The 12,255-nt window shown below is 41.0% G+C and overlaps 2 protein-coding genes across 5 annotated transcripts in view; one reads left to right on the plus strand and one right to left on the minus strand.

Annotated features, from left to right (window-relative positions):
- Positions 1 to 2,736: 2,736 nt before the first annotated feature.
- RAG2 (recombination activating 2) lies at positions 2,737 to 4,469 on the minus strand. Its single transcript, XM_019975675.2, has one exon. It carries the CDS (start codon positions 4,318 to 4,320, stop codon positions 2,737 to 2,739), a length of 1,584 nt encoding a protein of 527 aa, XP_019831234.1. The 5' UTR covers positions 4,321 to 4,469.
- A 195-nt stretch (positions 4,470 to 4,664) lies between these two features.
- Positions 4,665 to 12,255, plus strand: part of IFTAP (intraflagellar transport associated protein) — a 64,397-nt gene continuing 56,806 nt past the window's right edge. Inside the window, exons 1-3 of one of the 4 annotated variants that reach the window (XM_070804069.1) lie at positions 4,673 to 4,788; positions 9,130 to 9,206; positions 9,794 to 9,851. The gene's annotated coding sequence lies outside the window, so the exon portion shown is untranslated. Of the gene's footprint in view, positions 4,789 to 9,129; positions 9,207 to 9,793; positions 9,852 to 12,255 lie in introns of all 4 variants that reach the window. The other 3 variants (XM_019975677.2, XM_019975676.2, XM_070804070.1) reach the window with 3 other exon arrangements.

Consider the following 12,255-nt stretch of genomic DNA (forward strand, 5'->3'; position numbering starts at 1 on the left):
CACCCTGGAAAGCTATGTACTTATTTATTGACATTATTCTGTGTAAACCGTTTGGGACTTACCCTTAAAATCTATTTGTGAGGCATATCAGAAAACCCACTTTGTTAGCTCAGACTTCACTTTTGGCCTAAAGTGACAATAATGCTGAAAATGACACCTTACTTGGCTTTGGATAACATTTGTCTGTTTCCAAAAACCAAATTCATCTCTGACTGTTGAGTATCTTCTAAAGAATGAAACATAGACTCTGAAAGTGATTGAAAAGTGAGTCTTAGAACTGTGTTAGGCAAAAGCATTATATCCTTGGGATAAGTGAGTACTCTTCTAATGTGGTTCATTTGAAAGTTTGCATATGCTTAGTAGAAAAGAAACTTTATTGTCTTCAAATCACACGTGGTAGACTCATTAGTGCTGCTGCTGTTGCTGCTGCTAAGTCGCTTCAGTCGTGTCCGACTCTGTGCGACCCCATAGACAGCAGCCCACCAGGCTTCCCCGTCCCTGGGATTCTCCAGCCAAGAACACTGGAGTGGGTTGCCATTTCCTAGTGAGATGACTTAAAAAGACCTATTTTTACTCAAACTTACGGTAAGTAAAACCAAAGTACTTGCCCTCGACTTACACACACACACACAAACACACACACACACACACAAAAGCAGCTTTAATTGAATCTCTCAGATTCTAATTGAATCTCTCAGATTATCGTATGTAATCTGCTTTCACTATGAAACAAATACGTGTAATTACTTTTTAGCCACTTGGTCATTGTAGACAAATAAAGATAAGAGAAGGCTGTGGGAATAACTACAACGTGAGGGAAAAACATTTTGAATACCGTGGAGGCTATTTCAGCTCCCACTCATGTCACTTTCTACTGACAGATAAAAAAGAAATAAAAGTAGAGTGATCTTGAAAAAATTAAACAGTATAATTTTGCCGATAACTGGGTAACTACAAATGTTAATAATAGGAATAAATCAATGTAAACAAAAGACATTTTCATATTTTATCAGCTTTATTAGGTAATAGAAACAATAGAAAATCAAAACAATGGTACAGCAAATTATGCAAAAAGAATATTCATCAAGCAACATTACTGAAACAAAGTGAACATGCTTTAATTTTTTCAGATTTATTTCAGTATCTGAGGCATGAACTGTTAGCAGAACTTTTCAGCACAATTTCATCTCCTGTATGGTTCATATTCCCCTAAATTTGACAATAATACCTTACACATTGTGGACTCAGTGGAAACAAATGAATGAGAGGCTATGGTCTAAGCTCTTGGGCTAAAATGAAATACATCTCCAGAAAAATACTCCGGGGGGGAGGACATTTGTATCTAAGGTCATCTAGTTATCAATTTATGTGAAGCCTCGAAATTAACAGTTCTTTTAATTTCAGTTCTAGCAAGTATCTAATTGAACCTGAGCAAGCTCACTGATTCTACAACTTTCACTGGCAGCAAATGCCATATACCAACTAGACTCATAGACACACATACATTTCTTTTTCCCTTTTAAAAATTATCTACGTGTTAACTTTGTCAATCTCTAAACTTTTATTATTTGGGTAAGTAATCAATATTACTTGTGGAAATAATCTCTCATGAGATCTATTTAGAGATTCTTATTGTACTCTGACTCTTCTCCCTGTTTCAGAGAGCTAAGTATCAGTGGACTGAATTTTCATTAAATCTCTCAAAGAACTATTTCAACCCACTAGCTTACTTCATCATCTGTTAACCATATGACTGGGCAGGAGGGAAGGGGTGGGGTGGGGGGGGGTGGGGGTAGGGGAGGAGGGGAGGGGCGGTGGGTGGGGGTGGGGGAGGAGTCTATGAAGAGAGTGCATGTGGATAGCTTGATAAAATGTAACAAACGATGTAGATTCATTTTGTCTTTCTTTATGTCAATGGAGATTATCTTTTTTTTTTTTTCCATCTAGCTTCCCTGGTGGCTCAGACAGTAAAGAACCTGCCTGCAACACAGGAGACCTGAGTTCAATTCCTGGGTTGAGAAGATCCCCTGGAGGAGGGCATGGCAACCCACTGCAGTATTCTTGCCTGGAGAATTCCCATGGACAGATGAGTCTGGTGGGTTACAGTCCATGGGGTCCAAAGATTTGGGCACAACTGAGTGACTAAACACAACAACAGTCTACCTATCTATCTACCTACCTATCTCCTTAAAGTTTTTTCTGTATATGGGCATAGTCAAGTGGCCATCTTTGAGGTGTATAAAGAACATTCATGTGGGATACAGGTGATCCCAGTTTTAATTTCTGGTCAATCACCAAATTGTTATAGTCCAGAAAATAATTCATTTAATTCCTTTGGGTGTTAGCTTCTTTACTGGTTAAATTTGTATTAACTCCTTGGTGGATTATTTGTTACCAAAAGTCCTATAAAGGATATAAGCATACCTTGATTATTATTACTACTTCTGTGTTTAAGATTCCTTGAATAAAAATTCAGATCATAAATTCCATTGAATATAACTTTCAGTAAAATATTTTCAGAATACAGGTTACAGGTCCTTCATAGGTCTAAACACAATGACTGTATTCAGTATGGCATTATAAGCACTTTCCCCTAGTACTTGACTCATATAACTAAATGAAAACATTAGATATCTTCAATAAACAAAAATACAAAGATAAATTTTATCATTGTTACAATTCTTTAAAATAAGTTTAAAATTTTGATGCACTTGAATCTGAAAGGCTTTCATGGAACTAATCAAACAACCTTCTAAGAAAGGATTTCTTGGCAGGAGTAATTATTTTCCCAGAACCCTTTTTATGGAGGGATCTCAGTGGAGGCTTTTTTAATGATTGAACTCTTTTGGGAGTTTGCAGTGCTCTTGCTATCTCCACATGCTCGTTACAGTAATATTTATTGCTTCCTTCTGATAGATGGATGAGTGTGCGTTCTGCCAGATCCATACACTGGGCATGGACCCAATGTCCATCTCCATGAGAGCAATAGATCATGGCAGGCTTGTTGAGCTCAGTTGAATAAAATGGTACCCACGTATTGATATCCACATCACAAGTAGGGCAGCATGTAATCCAATAGCCTGTCTCAGACTCATCTTCCTCATCATCTTCATTGTAGGTGTCAAATTCATCATCACCATCGAAACTGTTTGCTTCTGCGCTGAAGCAAAATTCTTCTGAGTCTTCAAAGGGAGTGGAGTCCCCTGGGTCTTCTGTTGATGTCTGACTACTTGTCAAAGTTATCTGATCTTCGTTCACATCGTCTTCAGCACATTTCAATGTATAGAAGTAAAATGCTTCTGAAACAGCCTGTTTATTGTCTCCTGGTATGCCGAGGAAAACAGTTCCATTTCCCATGTTGCTTCCAAACCATATCTTGCTGTGCTTAATATCTGGGGTCCAATCTGGGGTTTCCATCTCAAGAATGTCTATCTTGTTATCCTTGAAAGAGATGATGTTACAGACCATTCTTTTTTGATTTTCAAGCTGATAGCCACCAACAATAACAAATTCATCATTGCTTATTTGAGTCAGGATTGCACTGGAGACAGAGATTCCTCCTGGCAAGACTGTGCACTCCACAGCTGGGCTACCCAGGGGGAGATCAACCCTTATTCTGTACAGATTGGCAGGGCGGATGTTATTGGCAAGTGAATGGCCTCCTAAAATATAAACGGTATCATTTCTGGCAATGGAGACATGAAAAGATAGTCCATCTTGAAGTTCTGGAAGAATGTATGACGTAGAGCACCCAAATTCAAAATCCACCAAGAAGACATGGGGCAGGCAGTCAGCTACACTGTTCCATTTCTCTGTGGTTCTTTGGGCAGAAGGTATGTATGACCGTCCTCCAAAGAGAACACCCATACTTTTCCCCCGACTATACACCACATCAATGGAATGACCATATCTGCCTTCAGGAATGTCTCCTACCAAGTCCTTCTCTGTGCAGCGAAAGGTAACTTTTTTGTTGTTCTTGGAAACAACAGACATCACATAAATCTTATCTGAAAGCTCATTGTTTGGTGTTTTTCCTCCATGGATGATGTACTGATGCTTTTCAGACTCCAAGTTGCCGCTGAATGTGCAAGTGGCCGGGTATCGAAGAGGAGGAAGGTAGCAGGAATCCTTAGAGAAAACTGCAGGCTTCAGTTTAAGATGATTATGCTTTACCTCAAAATGGAAAACTCCAGTGGGGCAAGACCTCTTGGGCCAGCCTTTTTGGCCAAAGAAGAAAACTTGCCCATCAAAATTCATTAACGAGAAGCCTGGTTGAATTAAGGCTATGCTATTTCCGACTGTTACCATCTGTAGTGACATATTCTCTGACGGTGGATAGATATTTTATCTGAAAGAATTAAAAAAAAAAAAAAAACTTTCTTTACTTACTACATCTCTTCATATAAAATCACTATGTGTAGATTCCCTCACATGCAAAAAGCATGTTAAAAATAAAGAGTTGTCCCATAAGTTTGCAGTGGAATACCAAAAACTCAGGCGGCTAGACAAGCAAAGAGACACAGAACCTTTTTGCTTAAAACAATCGTAGCAGCTGGGAGCTGTTTTAGACATGGACTACCGTCCCTTAGATTTCTGGGAATTGTAGTCATTTTCCCTTAAAAATTCACCACTTGTCAGCAGAAAGAACTACATTTCCCAAGAATCCGTTCTCTGTGGGACGTGTGGCTCCAATAGTTGCTTCTCCAGGAGACAAGTCTCGCTGAGTAAAGACTCCCAAAATGCGAAGTGACTATCTGGCAGCCAAGACAGAAAACTAGGGAATGGGAGGTGAGAATGGCTGATGCACACCTAACATCCGGGTTATGGGAAAGTTGCGTACCAGGAGGGGCGTCAGGCTTCCCCCCTCGGGTGTTGTTGGAGCCTCTCCCGGGGACTCATTAACAGATGACCGGGTAGGAAGCACAGCTGCTTCTGGCCAGAGTGGGGTTGCCTGGAAACCGCCGCTTGAAGAGATTCCTGGTCGAGGTGTCCTCACGGACTCCTGCCGGGACGGTTTGGAGCTTGGACTCAAAATTGCACACTTGGGTATCTTTAGGTTGCTGGGGCGGGAGTTTGAAGGGGGCACCAAGAGTACAAAGCTGTGACTGTTTTGCAGAACCAAAAGATTAATCTCTGAATACTCAGCGTGCTGGGGAGAATTTACCTGATAGTGATTTTTACCATTCCTGTATATAGTCATGGAAATATGGTAATTAGACTTTACCGAATACCTCTCCAAAGGCTGTTTGTTTTCTCAGCTGCTCTGGCTTCGGTTTTAGAGTTCTTTTAGGGAAGCAGAGAACTTTTCCAACACCTCTTCTCTCCCCTGTCTCTTCCCATCCCTCCCTTCCTCCCTCTTTGGATAAGAAAATGAGAGTTAGTGGCCATTATTTCAGATCCCTTTCCTGTTCCAGAACCATGAAGTAATTCTTTAGTAATTCTGTTGTAAGCAAGCGTTAAGAAAAGAGGTACCAGAATTATACAGAAGGTAATATTTGCATGATTTTTAAAAAGAGATGTTTATCAGATGAAGTAAGCTTGATTAATTAAAAAAATTATTACCTACCTTGAAGAAATATCAGGAGCCTTTATGTGAAATACACTCCCTGTTTGCAAACTAAATTCCTAAATTAAAGGAAACAAAAAAAGCACAGATTCCTTGACTTCTAAGAATAAACTGTTAATGTTTCAAAAACAGTGGCTAAGAGGATGGACTCTGAAAGTTGACTCCCTGGATTCAAATCCTGGCTCTGTCACTTCCTATGTTACCTTGGGCAAGTACTTTAACCTGTGTCTAGTTTCCTCATCTGTAAAATGATAATTTTACCTACCTCACTGGTTGATGTAAGTTGTGTCTAGTAAGTTAATACATGCAAAGCACTTAGAACAGGGCTTTGTACACTCTAAGTCCTAGTTGTGATGATTATATTTGAACTTATAAAAAGTAAGGTTGTTAATGCACAGTTAGCTGATTAGAAGGGTTTTAAGGTCTGGGAATCTGGTTAGTGGGTGTAGATTGATAATTTTTTAGACTGGTGAGAATTGAATAAACATATGCAACAGTCAGTCCTAAAGAAAATCAGTCCTGAGTATTCATTGGAAGGAATGATGCTGAAGCTGAAGCTCCAGTACTTTGGGCACCTGATGCGAAGAACTGACTCATTGAAAAAGACCCTGATACAGAGAAAGATTGAAGGCAGGAGGAGAAGGGGACAACAGAGGATGAGATGGCTGGATGGCATCACCAACTCGATGGACATGAGTTTGAGAAAGCTCCAGGAGTTGGTGATGGACAGGGAGGCCTGGTGTGCTACAGTCCTTGGGGTCACAAAGAGTCGCACATGACTGAATGACTGAACTGAACTGATGCAACAGAAGGGGCTTCCCAGGTGGCTCAGTGGTATAGAATCTGCCTGGAATTCAGGAGACATGGGTTTGATCCCTGGATTGAGAGGATCATCTGGAGGAGGAAATGGCAACCCACTCCATTATTCTTGCTTGGAGAATCCCGTAGAGGATCCTGGTGGGCCTGTAGTCCACAGGGACACAAAGAGTTGGACACAACAGTGCATGCATAGGACAGAGGTGTTGGTGATGAGCTCAATTTAAGTAACAGGGAATATTTCCTTCTTCTTTTTACCCTTCCACTAACTCCTGATTAAATATGCAGACTCTAAAGTTAGATTGTCTGAGTCCAAATTTGGGCTGAAACACATATTTGCTATTTAACTCTCTTGGCCAAGTTTATTTCCTCTCTTTTCTTATCTGTGAAGTAGGGATAGTATTAGTATCTATTCATTGAGTTATTTTTGAGAGTAAGTGGGATGACACACATAAATCACATAGGACATATGTGATTATATATGCTGGTACATAATAAGTATTGAATAAACATTAGCCTGCCTGCCAATGCAGGAGATGCAGGTTCGATCCCTGGGTCAGGAAGATCCCCTGGAGAAGGAAATGACAACCCACTCTGGCATTCTTGCCTAGAAAATTCCATGTACTGGTCCAGGAGCCTGGAGGGGCTGCAGTCTGCTGCTGCTGCTGCTGCTGGTAAGTCGCGACAGTCATGTCCGACTCTGTGCAACCCCATAGACGGCAGCCCACCAGGCTCCCCCATCTCTGGGATTCTCCAGGAAAGAACACTGGAGTGGGTTGCCATTTCCTTCTCCAGTGCATGAAAGTGAAAAGTGAAAGTGAAGTCGCTCAGTCGTGTCCGACTCTTTGTGACCCCATGGACTGCAGCGCCTCAGGCTCCTCCGTCCATGGGATTTCCCAGGCAAGCGTACTGGAGTGGGGTGCCATTGCCTTCTCTGGGGCTATAGTCTATGGGGTTGCAAAGAGTTGGACAGGACTTAGTGACTGAGCGTAGCACACCACACAGCAAACATTATTTGATGCTATAATTTATTTTATTCCGCCTGCAAAGTTTCCTTGGGCCATTTGGAATCTGTGGTCAGTCTAATGCAGTTTTGGTGGGGCCTTGAAGATCAGATCTAATTAATTGCTAATTATTCTCTTCTGGTTATTTTTAGCTTGGGAGATTCAAAGTGTGATATTTTAATAATCATCTTGTGGGTTATTAAAGCAAATGAGGAACTTGAATGAGAAGGATTATGCCTAAGGTTATGAAGCAAGCCTCTTTCTTCCTCAGACATGGTGGTTTGTAGGTCCAACAACTTGCCTTGCTTATGAAATGACCTGGGCAAGTGTTTTATTTACTTGTGGCCTATCCAGGTATATGTGAGAGAAGGCATCTGTGCAACTAAGAAAATGCTCTCCATCGGAACTAAAGGGAAATATTGTTGGCACTCAGTTTAGTAAAGGAAAACCAGCAGTGATTACACTCAGCATGATGTGCGCATGATTTTCAGAGTTGCGCACTCTGGGGTTGAGGGAGCACCTGCACCAGCGCCTGCTTGTTGTAAACACCAGGGAAGATTGGCCTTCACCCAGTAATGACTGGGCTGGAAAGCTCGCTGTGCAGAGGTAATGGATCCCAGATCCCAAGGGGTGACCATACACCAAGAGTGCTTGCTTTTACACAGAAAGTTTCACTGTAGCCTATTGGCTTCATTTTAAAGTTCATGGGGATTTTGAATTTTAAATTAATTTTTATTGGAGTATAATTCCTTTTCAACGTTGTATTAGTTTCTACTGTACAACAAAATGAATCAGCCACACATATACACATATCCCCTCCCTTTTGGACTTCGTTCTCGTTCAGGTCACCACAGTGCCTTAAGTAGAGTTCTCTGTGCTGTACAATGTTTTCTCATTAAAAAACATTACTAACAAAAAATTGATTACAAATAAAGTTCATAGGGATTTTGACTTCTCATAAAGGAAAACATGGTTATTGTAGATCAAACAAACATTTTCTTAGACAAGACGTGATGAATACTATCTCTTTGTGTAGCCTTTTTGGGTCTGCAAAGATTCCTGACCTCATTTCCCTTTGATGTCCTGCTCTTGGCTCACCCCATAATTACAGGGGCCTAAAAATAGTCATAAAATAGATTACTGTTAAGATGAATTACCTCTTCGTGTAACACAAAGTATTTGTGTTTTTAATTTTTAGGTTACACATTTTAAACCATGGCCAGATGACTTATGTATTTAAAGAATGAACATTAACATTGAAAGTGTTTTCACTTTATTTTGCCATGTAGTTTAGATTTTGTAATTTTGCTTTACTAACTTAAATATGTCTTCACAGGAGTAGACTATGGTATATTTTCCACGGTTTCAATGTGACTCTATTTGTCCCATCTCGGTTTTTAAATGAGTTTTTAAAAGGTGATACTATAACTAAAATAATCTACTGAAGTGGTTCTCTTTAAATAGGCCAGATAAAAACAGGCAGGGTTTGAAAAAGAAGACACTGTTCTTCGATTGAAGGAACTTTCAAAGTCAACACATTAAAGATTCTTTTTAAAAGACAGAAATACGGGACCAATAAATTTATACAAGTTTCTCAACCCCATGCTAACATCCCTCAGCAGGGAGCTTTTCACTTATTCACTATGAAGCTAGGGCATAGTTGAGAATCAAAAGAGGACTAATGGTGTGAGGTCTGGGTTTGTAGTTTCCTGTGTTTGAACTGACTTTTTTTCTCTTCCAAAGAAAGCTACTGTACTCGGAAGCATTAAATCTTACTGATCAGCGTGGCCCACGTTTTCCTGATTGCTCCAAAATAGCAGGTAACCTCATGTAACTGCAGTCTTTTCAGTGTGTGAATTAACCCTATCTTGCACAGTTAATCAGGCTTGAGGCACACATTGATTTTTTTTGCTGCCAGTGGAGCCAGGACTGGGTCTTCCTTCTGACCCTTGTACCAGAGAAGCATTTATGCACTAAGATTAATATGTCAACTTGTATGTCACAGGAATGAAATCCTTGTTGCAGCCTGAGACCAGAAAGCTCCTTTCTCTCCAAATTCTACATCATCCCTTCCCTATCTGGACACCCAGTCCAACTGGAACTAACATACTGCTAAAGGGGCATCTTACCCTAAAAGTTGACAAGCGTAAGCTCCCAGGTTTTAGCTCCAGTAGAAATGAAGTTATTGGACCTACCTGAAGGCCAGGGGTCTGCTCAGCCCTCTCTCAATCTTTGCCGCTAAACCCGGTATTAAATGTCAGCACGTGGGGAAGATTCACTGACTGCTGACTCTGACCGTGGCCTGCAGAAGGATGACGGTAAACAGAGCATGTATGTGTGCCTACAGATGTCCCAGTGAACGCAGATCTAACGGGAGTAACTGACTGTGACTTTTTTTTTTCTTGAGATGGTTGAGGGAGATATCCACCAGGGTGTACCCTCAAGATTTAACTGTTTCCTTACTGGTGAGCAATGAAAACCTAATCTACTATTCATCTATAAAGGCAGAAAAAAAAAGCCCTGGTAGAAACCTGATTTATTAAAAACATTTTAGAAAAATGAATATAATTAATATAATTTAAATAAATACTGGGGCTTCCCAGGTGGCTCCGTGGTAAAGAACCCACCTGCCAAGCCAAACAGGAGTCATGGGTTTGATTCCCTAGTTGGGAAGATCCCATGGAAAAGGAAATGGCAACCCACTCCAGTATTCTGGCCTGGGAAATCCCATGGACAAAAGAGCCTAGCGGGCTACAGTCCAAGGGTTCACAAAGAGTCAGACACGACTTAGTGACTTTACAACAACAATGGCAACAAATAAATACTACCATAATTCAAATGGGGAAATTATTTTTCCTAGAACAGAAACCACTAGTACCAGTGTCAGTGATTTTGAGTGCTCTTGTTTTCTTTAATGCAAGGCTCGAGAGGACTTCTGTTTATGGGAGGCCTACCACCAGCTTTATATCGGGCAGCTGCTGTGTAGGATTGTACAATGGGGTGATTAAGAAAATGTGCTTTAGAGTCAAGTGGTCCTGGTTTTCTCGGCCAACTTTGCTGTTTTCCAGGTGGAGTCATCTTAATCCTTAAGCCTCTGTTTCCTCATCTCTGAAATGGGGATAGAAATATCTACCTCAAAAGATTGTTGCAAAACGATTAAATAAATGTTCTGCCAAGGAAAATATTTCACAGTGGTCTTAAAAGCTGTGATGGTAGCCTCCCCCATTCCTACCCCAAAGTTGCACAGTCAAAGAAGAATAAACCAAAGGGTTCAGAACAGATGTAAAAGCTGGCTGAATTTTTTAAGATAAACTTTATTTTTTAGAGCAGTTTTAGGTTTGCAGCAAAATTGTATGAAAAGTAGAGTTTCCCATATACCTGGTGCCCCTGCTCATTCATAGCCTCTCGTTATCAGTACCTCCCACCAGAGGTACATTTGTTAAAATAGGTGAACCTGCATTGACACATTGTGCCGTGTTTAGTCGCTCAGTTGTGACCGACTATTTGCAACCCCATGGACTGCAGCCCGCCAGGGTCCTTTTTCCATGGGGATTCTCCAGGCAAGTGGAGTGGGTTGCCATGCCCTCCTCCATGGGATCTTCCCAACTCAGGGATCGAACCCAGATCTCCCACATTGCAGGTGGATTCTTTACCCATTGAGCCACCAAGGAAGCCCACACTGACACATTATTATCACTCAAAGTTCAGAGTTTACATCAACATTCACTCTTGGTGTTGTACATTCAGGGGGTTTGGACAAATGTGTAATGGCTGCTGCTGCTGCTGCTAAGTTGCTTCAGTCGTGTCCGACTCTGTGTGACCCCATAGATGGCAGCCCATGTATCTATTATTATAGCATCATGCAGAATAATTTCACTGCCCTAAAAGTTCTCTGTTCTCCGCTTACTCATTGCTCCCTTTCCTCAACCCCTGAAACCACTAATATTTTTCACTGTTTCCATACTTTTGCAGATTTCATGATGTCGTATAGTTTTCACATTGGCTTCTTTCACTTAGTAACATGCATTTAAGTTTCCTCCATGTCTTTTTATGACTTGATAGCTCATTTCTTTTTAGCTCTGAATAATATTTCATTGCCTGGATATCCACAGTTCATCTGTTTTCCTATCAAAAGACACCTTGGTTGCTTTCAGATTTTGACTGTTATGAATAAAGCTGCTATAAACATCCATGTGCAGATTTCTGTGTGGATGTAAGTTTTCAAGTCCTTTGGGTAAATACCAAGGAGCACTGTTAGTGAATCATATGGTAAGAGTAGGTTTAGTTTTGTAAGAAACCTCCAAACTGTCTTTATGATTTTGTATACCCACTAGCAATGAATGAGCGGAGAAGGCAATGGCACCCTACTCCAGTACTCTTGCCTGGAAAACCCCATGGACAGAGGAGCCTGGTAGCCTGCAGTCCATGGGGTCGCTGAGAGTCGGACATGACTGAGCAACTTCACTTTCACTTTTCACTTTGATGCATTGGGGAAGGAAATGGCAACCCACTCCAGTATTCTTGCCTGGAGAATCCCGGGGACAGAGGAGCCTAGTGGGCTGCTGTCTGTGGGGTCGCACAGAGTCGGACATGACTGAAGTGACTTAGCAGCAGTAGCAGCAGCAATGAATGAGAGTTCATGTTGCTTACATCCTCACCAGCAGTTGGTGTTGTCAGCATTCTGGATCTTGGCCATGCTGATAGGTGTGTAGTATCTCATTGTTTTAATTTTGCACTTCCCTAATGACATGATGTGAACATCTCTTCATTTGCTTGTAATCTGTACGTCTTCTTTAGTGAGGTGTCTACTAAGGTGTTTGGCCTATTTTTTAATCAGGTTATTTGTCTTCTCACTGTTGCGTCTTAAGA

Source organism: Bos indicus, chromosome 15 (genome assembly GCF_029378745.1).
Source record: "Bos indicus isolate NIAB-ARS_2022 breed Sahiwal x Tharparkar chromosome 15, NIAB-ARS_B.indTharparkar_mat_pri_1.0, whole genome shotgun sequence".
NCBI classification, from domain to species: Eukaryota; Metazoa; Chordata; class Mammalia; order Artiodactyla; family Bovidae; genus Bos; species Bos indicus.